This window comes from Capra hircus, unplaced genomic scaffold, assembly GCF_001704415.2.
Source record: "Capra hircus breed San Clemente unplaced genomic scaffold, ASM170441v1, whole genome shotgun sequence".
Lineage (NCBI taxonomy): Eukaryota > Metazoa > Chordata > Mammalia > Artiodactyla > Bovidae > Capra > Capra hircus.
Genome location: NW_017189644.1, coordinates 9,655 through 22,588, shown reverse-complemented (window position 1 = coordinate 22,588; position 12,934 = coordinate 9,655). Strand labels below are relative to the sequence as shown.

The 12,934-nt window shown below is 42.3% G+C and overlaps 1 protein-coding gene across 1 annotated transcript in view; it reads right to left on the bottom strand.

The window, feature by feature from the left end:
- The window catches only part of LOC102189749 (odorant-binding protein-like), a 29,261-nt gene extending 18,345 nt beyond the window's left edge, over window positions 1-10,916 (bottom strand). Inside the window, exons 1-6 of the mRNA XM_018044612.1 lie at window positions 10,772-10,916; window positions 10,160-10,299; window positions 9,031-9,098; window positions 2,908-3,018; window positions 934-1,035; window positions 673-714 (exon numbers count right to left, since the gene is read on the bottom strand). Coding sequence (XP_017900101.1) covers window positions 695-714; window positions 934-1,035; window positions 2,908-3,018; window positions 9,031-9,098; window positions 10,160-10,299; window positions 10,772-10,849 — 519 coding nt within the window. The 5' untranslated portion in view covers window positions 10,850-10,916 and the 3' untranslated portion in view covers window positions 673-694. The remainder of the gene's footprint in view (window positions 1-672; window positions 715-933; window positions 1,036-2,907; window positions 3,019-9,030; window positions 9,099-10,159; window positions 10,300-10,771) is intronic.
- Window positions 10,917-12,934: the final 2,018 nt, after the last annotated feature.

Here is a 12,934-nt window from a genome sequence, read left to right as displayed (position 1 = left end):
AGGTGAAAATGAAAGTTACTCAGTCATGTCCAACTCTTTGTGACCCCATGGACTAGAGCCCACCAGGTTCCTCTGTCCATGGAGATGCTCCAGGAAAGAATACTGGAGAAGCTTTCCCCTTTTCCAAGGCCTCTTCCCAACCCAGGAATCAAACCCAGGTCTTCCCAGCTGAGCCACAAGGGAAGCCCAAAGAATCCTGGAGTGGGTAGCCTTTCTCTTCTCTAGCATATCTTCCCGACCCAGGAATTGAACCGGGTCCTCCTGCATTGCAGGCGGGTTCTATACCAACTGAGTCATCAGGGAAGCCCTGCTTCTTTAACACCGATACTCCCGGAGGAGGTATGTGTGGGGACAACCGCAAGGTCAGGATGCATGGGAACACTGATAGTTTCCACCTACTCATGGGGATTCCTCTTCTCTCTGATGACTCTGGTCTGCAAGATTCCCGTAGGATACGACCCTCTCACCACAGCTGCTCAACCAAGCTGTTTGCAACTTAATATGGCTCAAGAGCAGCGAAATTATGGAACAAAAAAAGTCTTTAGTGACACGTTTAAACTGTTGAGATAAACATTTCACATGCATGGAATAACGGTGTGACCTTCTTACTTCATCTGGAAGGGGCACCACTAATAACGAACCATTTTTTTTTTTCGGACCATGTTTACTTACAAAATATCAGAGTCACTGGTTTTCACTCCTCTGGACAGTCATCTGGGGAAAAACAAAATGGCAGAAATAAAAGAGCCACCAATTACTAACATTCCCAGCATCTCCAACGTTTTGTTCTCTCTTCCTTTTTTTTTTTTTTAAATAACGGATCTTAAAAGAGATGACTTGTGGAAGAAGAAATTTTGAATAAGCTGATTTGTTCCCTGATATTTACACACCAGGTGAATGGTATGGTCAGGGAAAGAAGTATAATTCCATTACCATTATCGATGAAATTCCGGATATTTTCTTCTGGAATCCCTCTTTCTCTCACTGCATTTCTGAACTCCTCTTCGTGCTTTGGATCAACATTATTTCCTGCGCCTGTCAAATCACCATGCAAAAAGCAGAATAGTTGATCCCTGGGAACCCATGGATATTCCTAAATCTACAGAACCATGAATGGAACATGCCAATCAGATGTTCACTTGTATAATCTAAGACGTTCAAACGGTTGCTGCAACACAGACATATAATTTCTGTCTTTAGAATTGAGCCCAGTCCAACTTGGTGAGCAGGACACCCTCCCCTTCAGCATCAGGAGCTGGATGACAAAGACTTGCCAGGATCTCCAAGAATCTGGGCCTCAGTTCGTCCTAATATGGAACCTACTTGCTTCTAACACCTTCCTCGTATAGCTAACTGTCACTCATCTCTGTTTCTAGACCCAGCTTATTAGGAAAAACACTTCTCTCCTTCCACAGACACGTTCTCCAGTTTGCACTTAACGCCAGAGGGCAATTTACTCTTTCATGAACCTACTGTTCTACCCAATAACCTTTTCTGAAATAGACACCTGTTGTCCCCATGGCACACACACCTCTCAGGGCTTCTGTGTGGTTAGGGAGTGATGTCAGTGTTCATAGGAACAATACATTTGAAATGTGGAAAAGGGCAAAGATTTATCCTGTAAGTGTCTGCTCCAAGGCTTCCAGTACGTCAGAAAACTGATATTGTATACAAACACATAGCTATAGAATCTGCACATATATGGAATCTAGAAAGATGGTACTGATAATGAACTTATTTGCAGGGCATCAGTGGAAAAACTGTCATAGAGAAGAGACTTATGGGCATGGGGAGAGGGGAGGAGACGGTGAGATGTATGGAGAGAGTGACATATAAACTTACATGACCATTTCTAAATTAGATGGAAAAAGGAAAATTACTGTATGTCTCAGGGAACTCAAACAGGGGCTCTGTATCAACCTAGAGGGGTGGGATGGGGAGGGAGATGGGAGGGAGGTTCAAAAAGGAGGGGACACATGTGTACTTATGGGCTTCCCTTGCGGCTCTGCTAGTAAAGATTCCTCATGCAGGAGACCTGGGTTTGATCCTTGAGTTGGGAAGATACCCTGGAGAAGGGAAAGGCTACCCACTGCAGTATTCTGGCCTGAAGAATTACATGGACTGTATAGTCCATGGAGTCATAAACAATCAGACATGACTAAGCAACTTTCACACAAGCACATGTATGCTGCTGCTGCTGCTGTTGCTGCTAAGTCGGTTCATTCGTGTCCAACTCTGTGCGACCCCATAGATGGCAGCCCACCAGGCTCTGCCGTCCCTGGGATTCTCCAGGCAAGAACACTGGAGTGGGTTGCCATTTCCTTCTCCAATGCGTGAAAGTGAAAAGGGAAAGTGAAGTCACTGAGTTGTGTCCAATTCTCAGTGACCCCATGGACTGCAGCCCACCAGGCTCCTTCATCCATGGGATTTTCCAGGCAAGAGAAGCACTTGTATATGTATGGCTGATTCATGTTGATGTTTGACAGAAAACAACACCATTGAATAAAGCAGTTATCCTTCAATTAAAAAAATAGATAAAAATTTAAAAATGAAAGAAAGTCAGTCTCATTATAGCCACGGCATGAAATTAGTTGAAATATTAAATATTTCAACATTTAATAGTCAACATTCAACATAAAATATTAAAAAATGTTTCTAGTAAAACTTCATTTTTAAAATTTCAACAGAAAAGAATCATCTTGAAATGTCTGATGATATGATATTCTGCACCCTATGGCCTCCTGTTTCTTGGTAGATTACCTTCCAGGATCCTTAATTCTGTGAGCATAAAGATGCAGGCCTTGCACCCTGAATACTGTCAATACCTCCTGATATTCTAACTGAAAGTCTTGACAGTGGACATGTAACATTTCCATATCAGTGGGAATTTTAGGATGTCATACCTACCAAATAATCCCACCAGTTCTGTCTCCTTGCCATCTGCATCCACGTTGAGATCACGTGCTATGAGATAGTCCTTGTCCCCACTAATGAGTTGAAATTCATTGTGACCCGCGTCTGTGAGAGAGAGAAAAGATACAAACAGCCCCACCTTAACTAGTTGTCAGTTAGATTATTGCTGCATACAGTGGGTATGAAGAACGGTCCATTGTGTATTGACCCACTCACTCCCTGTGTGCACAGAATGCTACCGTTGACCACAGCAAGGAAAGGAGGCACGGCTTTTCCTCACCCCCACCTTTTCCTACCATTAACCAGTCACTCCTTGCTGTCTTAGCAAGATGCTTACCACATTAGAACGTGTGTTCTAATGAACCCCACAGATTCATTTTCTGCATTGTTTTTTGACTTGCTATGTCTTCCCTGCTGCCTGTGGGCTTTCTCCACGTGTGGTGACTGTGGAGTGCAGTCTGGTGTGGTGTGCGAGCTTCTTAATGCAGTGCCTTCCCTTGTGGCCGAGCACAGGCTCTGGGCTGCGGGGGCTTCAGTAGTTGCAGCTCGGGGGCTGTAGAGTGCACGATCAGTAGTTGTGGTGCATGAGCTTAGACGACCCAAAGCGTTTGGAATTTTCTCAGACTAGGGATCAAACCTATGACCACTGCCCTGGCAGGCAGAATTCTTATCCCCTGGACCACCGGGGAAGTTCCTGAGAGTGTTTTAAAACATCATGAACGTGTTATCAAATACAAGTTCTAAAATTCTGTGTATGTCTGTCACCCTAGCCACAAAATTGGTTTCTCTTGACTAAAATCAACCTACCCTGTGTTCATTACCTTCTGTTGCTGAGTGCATACGCCAGGCCCGGCAACCTTGTGAACACTTTAAGTATTATGCTTCCTGACCCCCTCAGTCTGGGGTATGATACAGCCCACTGCTGTGTCTGCTGGTGTGAAGGCAGCATACCTGCTGGGACGTGTAGGCAGTGACCACCTAGAGGTGACCTCCTTCCACTCCTGAATCACTGACTGTCCTCTCTGTCCTGCCCGTCCACTCTGCCCCATGTGTCTGGACAAGAAACATTTCTGACCTACTGTGTGTCACACTGCACTCTCTACATCCCTTCTCATTTTCCTGGCCTTCATCTCAACTTCCTGTAACCACTCAGCAACATGGCATGTAAAAACGCCCGTCTGTGTTCTTGAACCTTGAAAACACCACTTGCTCTGTCTCTGAAACACTGAAAATTTTTAGTGTGCTTGGAAAAAAGAAAAAAAAAAAAAAACAGCTTCAAAGTCTCATAGCCCTGACAAGAATATGCAATTTTCCCAAGGGCACGCTGAGTCCACCAGCCTTGCTCACGTTGGGAGAACTTAGTTCATACTATGCATGTCCTCAGATTATCATTGACCAGCTGTGGTTCACCATGGCTTCACAAGGTTAGCATAGCAGCATCACTGAATTGACTGTCATGTTCATGAAAGGATGAGACAGTGAGAGTAACCTGTCTTCTGGGCATCAGCTCACCATCAAGGCCACTGCTGTACTGGGCCTGATGCAGGTACACCTCACAGTCCCCAAAACAAAGCTGAAGGCTGCAATGGCTGGTCCCCAAGAGACCTTCCAAGACGCCTTGCACTTCTGTTTATCTCCCTTGTTTAGTCACTGTGTAAAAGTCAAGCTAAAACAGATTGCAAAAATGGAGAAGCAGTTTTCCCAACACGACTTGTTAAAGAGATTGTCTTTACTCCATTGTATAGTCTTGCCTCCTTTGTCAAAGATAAGGTGTCCATATGTGTGTGGATTTATCTCTGGGCTTTCTATTTTGTTCCATTGATCTATATTTCTGTCTTTGTGCCAGTACCATACTGTCGATGACTGTGGCTTTGTATTAGAGCTGAAGTCAGGCAAGTTGATTCCTCCAGTTTCATTCTTCTTTCTCAAGATTGCTTTGGCTATTCGAGGTTTTTTGTATTTCCATACAAATCTTGAGAATATTTGTTCTAGTTCTGTGAAAAAATATCGCTGGTAGCTTGATAGGGATCACATTGAATCTGTAGATTGCTTTGGGTAGTATACTCATTTTCACTATATTGATTCTTCCAATCCATGAACACGGTATATTTCTCCATCTATTACTGTCCTCTTTGATTTCTTTCATCAGTGTTTTTTAGTTTTCTATATATAGGTCTTTAGTTTCTTTAAGTAGACATATTCCTAAGTATTTTATTCTTTTCGTTGCAATGGTGAATGGAATTGTTTCCTTAATTTCTTTTTCTACTTTCTCATTATTAGCGTATAGGAATGCAAAGGATTTCTGTGTGTTGATTTTATATCCTGCCACTTTACTATATTCATTGATTAGCACTAGCAATTTTCTGGTAGAGTCTTTAGGGTTTTCTATGTAGAGGATCATGTCATCTGCAAACAGTGAGAGTTTTACTTCTTCTTTTCCAATTTGGATTCCTTTTATTTTTTTTTTTTTCTGCTCTGATTGCTGTGGCCAAAACTTCCAAAACTATGTTGAATAGTAGTGGTGAAAGTGGGCACCCTTGTCTTGTTCCTGACTTTAGAAACTAGATCACTTTCTAACACCACATACAAAAATAAACTCAAAATGGATTAAAGATCTAAACATAAGATCAGAAACTATAAAACTCCTAGAGGAGAACATAGGCAAAACACTCTCTGAAATAAATCACAGCAGGATGCTGTATGATCCATATCCCAGAATTCTGGAAATAAAAGCAAAAATAAACAAAAGGGATCTAATTAAAATTAAAAGCTTCTGCACAGCAAAGGAAAATATAAACAAGGTGAAAAGACAGCCTTCTGAATGCGAGAAAATAATAGCAAATGAAGCAACTGACAAACAACTAATCTCAAAAATATACAAGCAACTTATGCAGCTCAATTCCAGAAAAATAAACGACCCAATCAAAAAATGGGCCAAAGAACTAAATAGACATTTCTCCAAAGAAGACATACGGATGGCTAACAAACACATGAAAAGATGCTCAACATCACTCATTATTAGAGAAACGCAAATCAAGACCACAATGAGGTACCACTTCACACCAGTCAGAATGGCTGCGATCCAAAAATCTGTAAGCAATAAATGCTGGAGAGGGTGTGGAGAAAAGGGAACCCTCTTGCACTGTTGGTGGGAATGCAAACTAGTACAGCCACTATGGAGAACAGTGTGGAGACTCCTCAAAAAATTGCAAATAGAACTGCCTTATGACCCAGCAATCCCACTGCTGGACATACACACTGAGGACACCAAAATAAAAAGAGACAATGTACCCCAGTGTTCATCGCAGCACTGTTTATAATAGCCAGGACATGGAAACAACCTAGATGTCCATCAGCAGATGAATGGATAAGAAAGCTGTGGTACATATACACAATGGAGTATTACTCAGCCATTAAAAAGAATACATTGGAATCAGTTCTAATGAGATGGATGAAACTGGAGCCGATTATACAGAGTGAAGTAAGCCAGAAAGAAAAACACCAATACAGTATACTAACACATATATATGGAATTTAGAAAGATGGTGATGATGACCCTGTATGTGAGACAGCGAAAGAGACACAGATGTGTAAAGCGGACATTTGGACTCTGAGGGAGAGGGAGAGGGTGGGATGATTTGGGAGAATGGCATTCTAACATGTATACTATCATCTAAGAAACGAATCACCAGTCTATGTTTGATACAGGACATAGGATGCTTGGGACTGGTGCACGGGGATGATCCAAAGAGATGATATGGGGTGGGAGGTGGGAGGAGGGTTCATGTTTGGGATCGCATGTACACCCATGGTGGATTCATGTCAATGTATGGCAAAACCAAAACAGTATTGTAAAGCAAAATAAAGTAAAAATTAAAATTAATTTTAAAAAATTAAAAATAAATGGAGAATCAGAAAGACAGTGGAAGAATTCACAATTCGGCCAAGGGAAATCACAGAATGGGAACAGGAAAATGAAAGCATAATTTAGAAAACATCATATGTTAGAAGTTAACAATGAAAAGTACAGGGAAATATTTCAGGCATGAATTTTACTAATGTGTGATCATCGCATATGCGCTGTGCCACTGCTTAGCTTGGGTAAGGGTTGTGTACACATATGATGCGTTTAAATTTCAATCAAGTATGTTCCCCCTAGGCCATGAAAAAATAATAATGTTATTTAGGGCCATTATAAAGAGCTCAGAGATACGAAGCTTAGCCAGCATCCCCATTGCTTTAAATAGAAGCTGCATTTATGTTTGAACTCACAATGATTTCCTTGATTTCAAGTTCATCCATCTCAGCTTGGATGGCCAACGACATCTTAAGATTGTTTTTCAAAAGTGAATAGCACTGATGTGCAAACTCAAGATAGACCCCTGAGACATCAGTTCATAAGCCTGTTGTAAATGATCTGTGAGAACCCTACGAAATACAAATTCTACACTCATGCTTGGTCTCATTGTTCTTGCTGATATTTAATTGCTATGTCATAGCTGACTCTCTGTGACCCCAATGACTGTTCGACACCAGGCTCCTCTGTCCTCCATGATCTTCTAGAATTTGCTCAAATTCATGTCCATTGAGTCAATGATGCCATCCAACCATCTCATCCTCTGGCGCCCCGTCCTCCTTTGACCTTCGATCTTCCCCAGCATCAGGGTCTTTTCTAGTGAGGCAAATCTTCGCAACAGGTGGCCATCGTACTGAGACTTCAGCATCAGTCCTTCCAGTGAAGATTCTTGCTTGATCTCCTTTAGGTTTGACTGGTTTCCTCTCCTTGGAGTCCTAGGGACTCTCAAGAGTCTTCTCCAGCACCACCATTTGAAAGTATCAACTCAACATTCTTTATGTCTCAAAGACATACAAAACTGCTGAGTAGAAGCACACTGTTGACTCTATGGACCTTTGTTGGCAAAGTGATGTCTCTGCATTTTAATACGCTGTCTTCGTTGTCATAGCTTTCTTTCTAAGGAGCAAGCATCTTTTAATTATGTGGCTGCAGTTACAGACCACAGAAATTTTGCAGCTCAAGAAGAGAAAATCTGTTGCTGCTCACACTCTCTCCCCTTTCTAGTTGCCATAAAGTGAGGGGACCAGATGCCATGATCTTCGCGTTTTTGAATGTTGAGTTTCAGACCAGCATTTCCAGTCTCCTCTTTCACCGTCATCAAGAGACACTTTAGATCCTCTTCACTTTCTTCCATTAAAGTGGTATCATGTGCATATCTGAGGCTGTGGATATTTCTGCCAGCCATCTTCATTCCAGCCTCGCATTTAGCATGATGTACTCTGCATGTAAGTTATATAAGCAGCATGACAGGACATACTAACTTATTGTACTCTTCTCCCAATTTTGAACCAGCCTGTTGTTTCAAGTCTCACTATTACTGACTGATCAGCATACAGGTTTCCCAGGAGACAGGTAATCTGGTATTCCCATATCTTGAAGAATTTTCCACAGTTTGTTGTGATCCATACAGTCAAAGACTTTTGCATAGTCAATGAAGCAGGAAAAATAATTGTTTTTTTTTTTTTTTTTTTCTGGAATTGCCTCTATTTCTCAATGATCCACTGACTGTTGACAATTTGATCTGGTTCATCTGCCTTTTCTAAATCAAGCCTATATTTCTGGAAGTTCCCAGATCGCCTACTGCTGAATTCTAGCTTGAAGGACTTTGAGCAGTCCCTTGCTCGCATGTGAATTGAGCACAACAGTGAAGCAGTTTGAATATTCTTTGTCATTGCCCTTCTTTGGGATTGAAATGGAAGCTGACCTTCTCTAGTTCTGTGGCCACTGCCGAGTTTTCAAAAGTTGCTGACTCATTGCCTGCAGCCCTTTAACAGCATCATCTTTTGAGATTTTAAAGAGCTCAGCTTGAATTCTGTCACCTCTACAAGCCTTGTTCATATAACGCTTCCTAAGGCCCATTTAACTTCACACCCTAGGATGTTGGACTCTGGTCTCATTGACTAACATTCCATTGAAGGGAGTCCAGTCCCTACCTCTGATTTTTAGTAGGAGTAGAATTCAGGTGTATGGCGTTATTGAAGAAAGTTGAGACCAAGATTTCTACCTGAACATACTCTTTCCAGTGCAACATTCATACTTACAGTCAATAGCATAATGGGTTTCTTCCTTTAGGCCTGAGGTATATTTTTCTATGCATTGTCCATTCTTCCTAAAAAACAAAATATATTCAAGTTGGTTGTTTAAGAGAATAACAATTTGATGTATAATTAAGATTCTTTCTTTGTGACACCCAAGAAAATATGTCAGGTATCACCTCAGTCTGGTGAGCATTCTGACCTTCATAAGGGACAAGATATGTTCCTCGATCCAAAACTGTCAAGTGGCAAGGATGGTTTTTCTTCCCACTATATCTAACTAGTAGTTCTGAAGATAACCTGTAGATTCAAAACAGGTTGTGTGTAAAGCCAATCAACAAGGAGAAATCTAGAATGTTAGGAAAAAAGAATGAACTGTTCCTTTATATATATAGTTTCTGAAAACAGAGAGGCATAGCCCTCATGACAAACGTGGGGGGTTGTCACAACCCTGGCAGTGATTGGTTTTTCAATGAAAGTGAAAGTGTTTGTCACTCAGTTGTGTCTGACTCTCTGTAACCGCATAGACTGTAGCCTGCCCGGCTTCTCTGTGCATTGGATTCTCCAGGCAAGAATACTGGAGTGGGTTGCCATTTCCTCCTCCAGGGGATCTTCCCGACCCAGGGATGGAACTCCTGTCACGTGCCTTGGCAGGTGCCTGGGAATGGACTTGGGAATGTCACTATGGGCTCTGAGGGCTTTGGGAAACTCAGTGTTGATGAAATCTCCCGTGAGAAAGCCTCGAGGGCAAAGCTCACTGTGTGCTCCCCTTGCTCTCATTCTGTGCTCAGTGGGAACCATCTCTTACAAATTCTGCAGGAAGGGTTCAAGCCCCTGGTGGGGACTGTGGGCTCCAGGACACGATCCCCTTCCCTCTGCCCTGTCCATCTTTCCGTTAATAAGTTGATGCTGGTGGAGCTTCTGGGTTCCCCCACTAAGCAGAGTTTTTGGGACATTCCATGGAAGTTCAAAGGGGAACTGTTCCCTTCCCCCTCTTAGAGACCCTGCTCAGCCCTACAGGACAGGGCGTAATGCTCTCAACATCACCCAGAGAGTTCCCTGCAGATGGGGAAGACACATCCTCCCTCAGGTCGGGGCTTTAGGGGGGGTTTCCTTTTCGGTGATTTATACTTACTTGATATAAAAGTGGAAATGTACCGTGCCATTTTCTTCATCAAACTCAATGTAACGCATGAAAATGTGAAATGGCACGCCCTCGGTGATCTTCTCTACGTTATCAGCTGCAATGTAATGGGTTAACCATCTTCCTGTGAACTAAAAGTAAAATTCCCTTCAGAAATCGTAGTCCCTCTCTGTAAATTCTGCTCGACATCATCCCTCAGGAGTTTCCCTGCCCTTTCATTTGAGCAGAAGTTACCTATCTTTATGAACACAGCCCTAGGTATAGAATCATGTGAAAGCTCAAGTCAAGTAAAGGAAATAATTGAGAAATTACTGAGATAGATTGGCTGTCTTGTCAAGCACAAGAGCCCTAGTCTAACAGCTGTGTGATGTTCCTTCAGTTTAATAAGAGCAGTGAACAAGCATGAGAGCCAGTGAATAGATGGCAGAGGTGATACAGACGTCACAAACAGCAAGTATAGAGCCAGTGAATGGAACAATTCTGAACTGCAGAGAGATGGCTAGACTTAGCGATCCACACGACTGGACCTTGAAAGGGACACTCACAAGGATACACGCCAAGACTTCCGCCCAAGCTTAGACCACGTTCAAATGCCCCTGGTACCTGAGAGGCGTCTATCTGAGCATCACCTTGACTGGCAACAAGCAGACCAAGGATAAGACTGCACAGCAGAGCCTTCATTTTGTTGACTCTTGTGGCCCTTCTTCTGTAGAAGCTGAGGGTGTCCAAGTGGTTGGAGAGGATGCAAATTGCTGCCACGTTTATAGCCTGCATCTGCTGGCGTGACACATCATGAGCCAATGGCTGTTCCTCTTATGACCACGGGTGCAACAGAAGGCACCGTCAGGATCCTGGTTGGCAGAGATACACTCTGCTGGCATTCTGTCATTTTGATAATGACATTTGTTTTGAGAGAAGCATACGTGGATGCGGGCATTTGACCTGTAAAGTAAGTGAGAAATTGCAGTACATCCAATATTGCAAGGGGACAATTATTTATTTTCCTGTTTATCATGAGATCCAAAATGAGATGAGCTGTCCAAGGTACATATCCCTCACGTCTGCATCGTTTCCTTAATGTGGAGGAGACAGTGTAACATTCATTTTCTAAAAGTAAAGATTGACTGTGTGGTTTAGCCAAGGGAACACTATTTCCTCAGAGACCCTTGGAAAGACTCCTATTATTCTAAGGAGAGGAGCAGGTCACCTAGCATTTATCACCTCCTCCTGCCCCAATGTGTTCTTTCTCCTCTTAAGTACTAAGATGACAATGCATTCAAATACCCCATAACCGCATCTGAAGAAGGCACACCAGTAGTTTATTTTCAATGATGTCTTTCCAGAAACTCTTTTACCCATTTTCTTTGTAATATGATATTGACTGACTAACTCAGTTGTTTCTCCCAGCAAGCAAAAAGTTGGACATCAGTCCTTGCAATTTCAGAATGTTGAATGGAAAAAATACATTTCCTAACTCATGGTCACTGAAACAGTCTTTTTTCTTTGTATTTATTACCAAATTTCACTTATCTTCATCTTCATTCACAGTAATTTGTCAACTAAATATGTTAAAAGATTTATTTTGTTCTCAGTATACAAATTAAGAAATGAGATTCATTTTTCCTGAGTCAACTAAGTGAGAATTGACCTAGAACTGGCTACTCCTGGGACAGACCAGAGCTCAGAATCCTTCATTTGGGTTGAAGTCAGGCCTTTGAGGAGAGCTTGTCATCTCAAGGTCATCCTCAGCTCACATTCTCAGAGGATCACTTCCCTTCATGTTCATGGAGACTGACATTATATCTATGTTTTTTCCATTTATTCTCTTTTCTTTCAGTTGCAATATCATGCTACCTCTTTTGTGCATACATTCCTCTGTATATGACCCTGTCGTAGTTTCAACTGTGAAGTCTGCGGGGTAGAAGGCTTTCATGTCTGAGAATGTCCTGAGACCATTTCCTGTCTTTGGTCTTCGATCAAGGTGCTAATTTTCCTTTTTTGCTTGTTTGTTTCTTTCTCTTGGCTACAGAATGTAGCATGCAGGTTCTTAGTCCCCAGTGGGGATGAAACCTGTATGGACCCTGTACTCTCTGCGAGGGAAGGGCAGAATCCTGACCACTGGACCACCAGAGAAGTCCCTGATACAGATAAATGTGAGTGGTCATGTGACCCCAGCTCACACCCATTGTCATCTCATCATTGCCCTTCTATCTCTACTTTTGTGTATCTAGCATTCCCAGGTTTTTGTTTTAGACTCTTAGCAACATGTGTCCCCTGGGAGTGTATCCTAGGACCATCCTATCTTAGGAAGATCTTTCTAACTGCCAATCAAGGGGAGATTAGACACTGTTTCTTCTAGGAGATTATTGCAACAGTTGTAATAATCATGTTGGTTTCCACTGGTCTTAGCACTCTTCTTCCCTCACTGTGTTCCCAAGTCTGTTCTCTATATCTGCATCTGTGTTCCCTCCCTGCACAAAATATGTAGCTGGTGAGAAGTTGCTGAAACACAGGGAGTCCAGAGAGGCGTGCTGTGATGACCTGGAGGGGTAAGATGGGGTAAGCGGAGGGGGCTAGGGGGCTCAAAAAGGTGATGATTAATAATAATTATGGCTGATTTGCTTTGTTGCATGGCAGAAGCCAAGAAAATATTGTCAAGCATTTTCCACCAATTAAAAGATAGAATAGAAAGGAAAAAAGTTTTCATCCTTAAGGTAACTGATAAAAGGAAAGAAAATCCTATTGCTTTGTACTGAAAGGACTCAT